At 39.4% G+C, this 7,583-nt stretch overlaps 1 protein-coding gene across 1 annotated transcript in view; it reads right to left on the reverse strand.

The window, feature by feature from the left end:
* Window positions 1-3,128, reverse strand: part of FANCM (Fanconi anemia, complementation group M) — a gene marked incomplete at its 5' end in the record, with an annotated part of 44,158 nt that extends 41,030 nt beyond the window's left edge. Inside the window, 2 exon segments of the mRNA XM_009700282.1 lie at window positions 2,069-2,275; window positions 2,935-3,128. Of these exon segments, the coding sequence (XP_009698584.1) occupies window positions 2,069-2,275; window positions 2,935-3,128 (401 nt within the window).
* Between the last annotated feature and the right edge of the window lie 4,455 nt (window positions 3,129-7,583).

The raw sequence follows: 7,583 nt of genomic DNA on the forward strand, positions 1-7,583 counted from the left end.
AGCAGGACCAGGGCAGTGATCGTCCCCCTGTACTGGGCACTGGTGAGGCCGCACCTCGAGTGCTGTGTCCAGTTCTGGGCCCCTCACCACAAGAAAGCCCTTGAGGTGCTGGAGCGAGTCCAGAGAAGGGCAACGAAGGTGGTGAGGGGTCTGGAGCACAAGTCTGATGGGGAGCGGCTGAGGGAGCTGGGGGGGTTTGGTCTGGAGAAGAGGAGGCTGAGGGGAGACCTGATCGCTCCCTACACCGACCTGAGAGGAGGGGGTAGCCAGGTGGGGGTCGGTCTCTGCTCCCAAGTAACAAGCAATAGGACCAGAGGAAATGGCCTCGAGTTGCATCAGGGGAGGTTTAGATTGGATATGAGGAAGAATTTCTTCACCAAAAGCATTGTCAAGCCCTGGAAGAGGCTGCCTGGGGAGGTGGTGGACTCCCCATCCTTGGAGGCATTTAAAAGACCTGTAGGTGTGATGCTTAGGGACGTGGTTTACTGGTGGGCTTTGTTGTGCTAGGTTAACGGTTGGACTTGATGATCTTAAAGGTCTTTCCTAACCTAAATGATTCTATGATTTAAAACAAACAAACAAATGCCCATGAATTAATATAAGACCATTGATTACTTAGCTGCAAGTTATTGTGATGAGGAAGAATCTCCACATTAACAGATCTGGAAGGAGACTCAATCAAACAAAAACAAGACAAAACAAAACAACAACAACAAACCCCAAACAAAACTGAACAAAACCAATATCGTTCAGCAATTAATTTTATGTCATGATCCCAAAACAAAAAAAATTATATTAAATTACTATCCTACCTGGGGGAAGGTTCTGCTTCAAAGATTTCTGAGAAAATCTGAAGAACCCAGTAAACCAACTACTTAAGTGAAACTCCAAGGAATTTAAGGGACCATTTTAAATCCCATTACAGAGCAGAGCTTTCAGTAGTATCCAGTCTTCATAAGCACCATAAGAAAGTATCTATTTACAAATACCATTCACTTTTATCATTTTTAACTCTCATCCCTTCAAAGTAGCTTTTTTTGCTCAGGCAGGATTCTTTGGACCCTCATTTAGAACTAAATCCCTGTTACCTACAAATTTAAGCTAGAGGCACAACATGAACTGGAATAAACGAAATAATAGTAAGAATCTGAAATTTTGGGTTTCCGATAAGCTTACACACATCTCAGACTTCTCTGTCATGAAATCTGATCCAACTCTGAACCAACCTCACAAGTAAACAAAACCAACAGAGAACAAAATCAATTTTCAGCCAGAACAGTGAGGTGCACCCTAAAAATGCCTTGCATTCAAACAGAGGTTGCATGATGAAACTGTAAAGATGCAGGTTCATATTACTCTGCAACCACATGCACCAGAGCAATGTCAGCAGGGACTGCCTTGCCTTCTCCTATCTAAACCCTGCCCTGCCAGCTTCCTTAGACCAGACCTAGCAATGGTGCAGCTGCAGGATGAAGCTGGGCAGTGTGCTGGTACAGCTGAAGATCAGTTCCCCCGGTTCACAACTCATGGTTTAGATTTCCACTGGCACATTAGTTTCTCAAGGGGCAGCCTGCACTCAGAGATGATTAATTATCCTCTGAGTGGAGTGCTGAGGTTCAGGAATTTAGCAAAAGTAGATTTCCACTTAAGCTGATCTCTTCAGACCTCACACGCAAGTCTGCTACCACTAAGTACTCGTTTGAAAGCATAGTGTCGTCAGCAGTTCAGAGCAAGACACTACCAGTCCTCCCACTCTCAGAGCCCCATCTCTCCCTCTCTCTTCCATACGTTGTTCTAGACCCTTGGCAAACCCCCTGTATTTTCTCAGTTTCAGTTTATCCTTTACAAAATAAGTGTTATTAAGAACAAAGGCTTGAAGCCCTTCACATTGAGAAAGCGCACATATTTTTAGAATACTGTGGGTTATTACACCTACCTGTAGGGACAGTTAAAATGTAGCTAGGAGTGCTCAGGATTGCTGTGATTTTTAACACATAATATATAGTTTCCTGGAACACACTAAACAAGTCTCTTTGTTTTCCCAATGAGAAGAAAGCTACCCACTCACCCGTTCCTCCCGCCCTTCGGCAAGGATGACAACGATCCTGCCTTGCCGCCTGCGCCCCGTTCGGCCCATCCTCTGCACAAGGCGAACTGGACTTTTCTGAGCGTCAAAGCAGATGATGAGATCTACTTCTCCAATGTCTAAGCCTTCTTCCCCAACGCAGGTAGAGACCAGAGTGTTATACCCCCCTTCACGAAAGCGTTTTACTACCTGGATAAATGATTAAAATTAGATTTAACAGGTTAGCTGGATAGCCCCTTATACACACTTTGCAGTTTTCCTAGGTTCAGACAGAAGTTGAAAAAATTAATTTATATTTTAAAACTACAAAACTTAGTCTTTCTGAATTTGTCAACTACTATCTTGTGACCAAATACCACGCGTTAATGTTATCAACATATCAACCCTTCAATTCTAAAACAAAGGAAAAAAAGCACACCTTATTCTGACTCCAACCATGGCATTCTTCTAAAATTGATCTTCCCAACTTTGCAATTAAATATTTTGGGTGGGGTTTTTTTTGTTTTTAATTTTACTAGATCAAAATTTAAGGATATATCTTATTTTTTCTACCTACAAGAAAAAAAAAAATCCCCTAAGCAAGTATTTGAATATTTCCCCAGATTTTCAAATACATAAAAGTTAGCAGTTGTTAATATAATGTAAATATATAAAATATTTCTACTTAGACATTCTGTTCAGTAAGTATAATTTTGGATACTCTGAAAGCAATTGAACTACATAGGACTTTACTAATGGCACTTTAAATTTCAGTCACTGCTAAACAACCTGTACTGATACTTCATGTAGTTTACACAATTAATACTCTTTATCTCTACTTCCTAACACAAGTCTCATCTTTTCTTTACCTCAAGTTGCTCCTTTTGAGTGAAGCCTTTTGTGCTCTTTCCTGTGGAGTGGCCAACAAACGTCATTACTCTAACAACTGGACTGAGCCGGGAAAGCATTTCTGCAATTTCTTGCACACTATCTCGAAAGGATGAGAAGATCATCACTCTGGTATCCCCAGTGTCCACAGATGTGCTCTCAGTTGTGACTTGATCTGTTTAATTTTAAAAACACAGGAAAGCATTTTTATGCATGATTTAAAAATAATTACCAATAAAAAAGGTTATCCCAAAAGACACATATTCACAGCTCTCATCTCACTTAATGGGAAGATTTTGTCCAAGTACACTTCATTTTGACTTTTCCAAAGAAATTTTCTTTAAAAGAAATTTCATTTAAAAAAAAATTCTACCTAACTAAAAAAAAAAAAAAAAAAAAAAATTGAGAGGGGATATGATTGTTTTCTTTGTATAAGTAAAAAAATAATAGTTGAGAAAACTGACAATTAAGGGCCTCTCAGCCTCTTTGCGCTCCCAGAAACCTCACAGAAAATGCTCCAAGATATACCCACTCAAACAATTCCTCTTTGGAATCAAAGCAGTATTCCAGTTTTGGAGAACTTATACCAACTGTGGTGAGAATGTCTTATTTCTGAAGTACCATTACTAATGTCACTTTGAAAAGCTCAGATGTGACGGCAAGTGTCTTGAAATAAAGTTTAAGATGCCTTCTTCCAAAGGGCCTACAATGTGACTTTTAAATCTGCTACTTAAATGCCCAGAGTCAGATGAGGTAAGCCATATATAGCAATAAAAAAACACTGTTACCATTAGTCTAGGATACAGCATGGTGGAATAAAAGATATGTATATCAGCTGTCTGTGATTTACTACAGCAAGTTGTCTCTAGTTCTACAGCTTAGGATCCTCATGACAGCAGAAATGTGCAAAAACTTCCCTTAATACCATAATCTGCTGCTTCTGAACAATCTGTTATCACAACTGGTTATATCTCTCATTTCATCAGTAAAGATAACATTTCCCTTTTCAGAGAAAAGGGAAAAATAATTGCATTGATACATGATTTCTTAGCAAGGTGCCTTTGACCAAACCCACATATCTTACACTATACCATAATGGATTTTGTCTTCTGGGTACTCAACCTTTTTTGTTTTTTCCTTCTTTTTTTTAAACATATAAGGGTATCTGCCTTCATGAGCACAAGCAAAAGCTATCTAAGCAACACGCAAGCCTTGAACAGTCAGTTTCCGTTTATCCTATCCAAATACTAAAACAACATGCCCACTACTGCATGCTACAACGTAAAAACATAGTATGTGAAAAAAGAGAATCTCTAAAAGGATATAGTGAATAACTGAAATTAGCACATCTTGCGTGTATTACCTAGACATAGCCCTCAGATGAAATCAAACGGATTTCCAGGGTTAAAGATCTCCTCTTTTACACAATTCTCCACAGAACACCTTTATCTCTTTTAAAGAAAGGTTAGACAAGGAATTAAAATTCTCAAGACTGAATGTGTAAAAAACTGTTTCCCTGAACATACGAAGAACAGTCACTTGGTGCTTGACAACAGTTTCACACTATGCCTGTAATTCCAGTATCAAGCTGCTTCTTGAAGTTAAAGCATTAGTGTAACAGATAAGTCTCTCTCTCTCTGACCAACTATCAGAAATTCTGATTTAGTTTATAGTTGCACATATCTACATGCAGAAATGCTTTCAACAGCTCAAGTCAAAAAGGAGAAGCTGAAGCTAACCATTTTTCCTTTTCTTTTTAAGATGAGCCCTGAATTCATAGGTAGATTATGAAGATGGCTGCCTCTGGTCACAACAAATTTCACTCTTGAGACTGACAGCCAAGGAGGTTAGATAAGAGGATCTCCAGAGGACCCTTCCAACTATTCTACTATTCCACATCTACTATTCCACTATTTGGTCCCTTCCAAATTATTCTACTGCTCTGTTCCAGTAAATTGCAGGTGATATGGGAGATCATATGTCAAGTACAGAAACCAGTCAGTCCCCAATGAAGGCCTAGAAATAAAATGGTGAAAATGATTAAATATTTTTAGCTAGAAATCAGACAATTGCAACACTGATACTATGTGTTCTGCATAATTTGCCATCCTGAGCAGATTGACAAGCTAAATATTTCAGAATAAGTGCAGACTGGATATATCTTACTTACATGAGTTCATATTATTCTCCTCCGTTAACTTTATTCTGAACAACATTATTCTATATCCATTCTTAGCATATTCTCATGACTTGAATAGCAATAATGCTGAGTAGCCTCTGTTCCTGTACTGTGAATAATGTTATACTGCTGCCATTACCTTCTTGACCTTATCCCAAACCAGACCTAGAAAATTCAAGACATTAGCAGCCCATAATCAATCTGACAAGTAATTCAGGTATGGAAGATTAGCTGGGAGAAGCCCATTATGCTGAGCCAACATTTCTTAGGAGCTGGCCAGAATGTTATCTGGCACTTACCTGAATTGCCAGTAAATGCAACTTGCAAAGCAAAGCTGCAAACCAGCACCTTAACCTGGTTGATCACTAGTTAGAAATGGTTCAGAGTTTGCACAGGCAACTTGGCACTACTCTCACAAGTTCTCATATGAGAGGTTTTATTTCAAATGGAGGAAAAAGAGCTTGTATTGTTCCTGATAGAGCTAATGACTTAGGTTATTAGTTTTCTGTCTCAAACATCAGGTTTTTCAAGGAAAATGCTTTGCAGAAGTAGTTATTCATTTTAAAAATTACACACACATGAACACAGTAAATTATGATTCAGAGTAGTTCAGTAATGCATAACTGGAACGAAGCAGAGTTAGGTTCAGGGGTTTTGTTTCCTTCTGGGTTTTTTCCCTAGATATACTACACACTTGCATGAGTTCCCAAAACAAGTGCTGAATGTATTTTCCACTGCTTACATAACAATTTGGGCTTTTATTTCAGAGCCTTCTGATGGAGCAAAGATACATGCAATTATGTTTGGAATCTTAATAAGTACTCAAGTTTTTACTGACAGACTCATAACAAATTCTTGTCTGGAGAAGGGAGAAACCAGGACACAGGTGTGTACTCTATTCAAGTCAGAGTCTAAACCCAGAATTTAGGGTGTCGCTACTTGTGTACATGTGAATTTAGAGTTTACTTGCAAGAAACAGGGAGTAAGGGTAGAAATACAGGTTTTGGGTTATTGCTCAAAAGGCATCTTCAGAGGTGCTATGAAACAGTGAATAATAAATTCACAGTGTCTCACTATTTCTGTCAATTGCCCAGTGCATTTGGGTTGGAGATGCATAAGCTTAGGGGAGACAAGCTGGAGCTTACTACATTCCCTAAGTTACTAGAATGCCTCCAACTTTGTGATCAGACTGTGAACTGTAAACTGCTTTCTGGCCTTGATTTATACACAAAGATTTCAGTACTGGCTGTTTGCACTCACTTTAAATGTAACTATGTGCATCTAGAGAACTGTGTTCAGGACACTGCTTTATATTCCCCATGTCCTTACTTTGCATGTTAGTTATGAGGATAAAGGAGCAAGGAAGGACAGCAAGAAAACCTGACACACCTAGCTCCAGATACGACTAGATATCCTACCATAGCTCAGCAATTACTCTATAAAAGATTATGTATTTCTTTCTGCACAGTTACTGTCATTCTGTATTCATAACAGTACAGACTTACGGCTCATGCCTACTCACTTCTGAGGCTCATGCACATAGACACAAAACACAAAATTGAAACATTTGTATATTAATTACCTGTTAGTAATATTAAGAGACATGTCTGACCAACATCTCGAGGAAAAACATACCTAATGGGATTCATACAACAGCAAAATCCATGCTATCAAAAGAAGATGGAAGAGTATTACATATGAAACTTAGTTAAAGTAACTCCAGTACACAATACAGCACTTGAAAACAAAAGGCAATAGCTTAGAAAGATGTTGTCACAGGAAACAAGACAGATGCATGGAGGGAGGCAGGGAGTGCACAAAGAAGTATGAATGGAAAGAAGGGGAAAAAAAAAGGAAAAAAGAGAAGAAAGCGGGATGATTAAAGGCATTTGGACATAAGCTGGTAAAAGGTCTGGAGCACAAGCCTTACGAGGAGCGGCTGAGGGAGATGGGGTTGTTCCGCCTGGCGAAAAAGGAGGTATCCCCTCAGCCTGATTGCCCTCTACAACGACCTGAAAGGAGGTTGTAGTGAGGTGGGGGTTGGTCTCTTCTCCCCGGTAACTAGCGACAGGACAAGAGGAAATGGTCTCAAGTTGCGTCAGGGGAGGTTCAGGTTGGATATTAGGAAGAACTTCTTCACTGTAAGAGTCGTTAGGCATTGGAACGGGCTCCCCAGGGAGGTGGTGGAGTCACCATCCCTGGAGGTGTTCAAAAAACATTTAGATGTGGTGCTTCAAGACATGGTTTAGTGGGTTTAGCGGGCATTGTGGTGTTGGGTAGACGGTTGGACTTGATGATCTTTGAGGTCTCTTCCAACCATAACAATTCTATGATATTATAAACTAACAAAAACAGAAATGAGGAAACTTAAAGTTGCCTACTAGAAAGTAGCATTCATTTAAAGTGTATTTTGAGAATCAAGCACCTAAGAAAGGGAAAAAAAAAACCTAC

This window comes from Cariama cristata, unplaced genomic scaffold (assembly GCF_000690535.1).
Source record: "Cariama cristata isolate BGI_N322 unplaced genomic scaffold, ASM69053v1 scaffold2305, whole genome shotgun sequence".
NCBI classification, from domain to species: Eukaryota; Metazoa; Chordata; class Aves; order Cariamiformes; family Cariamidae; genus Cariama; species Cariama cristata.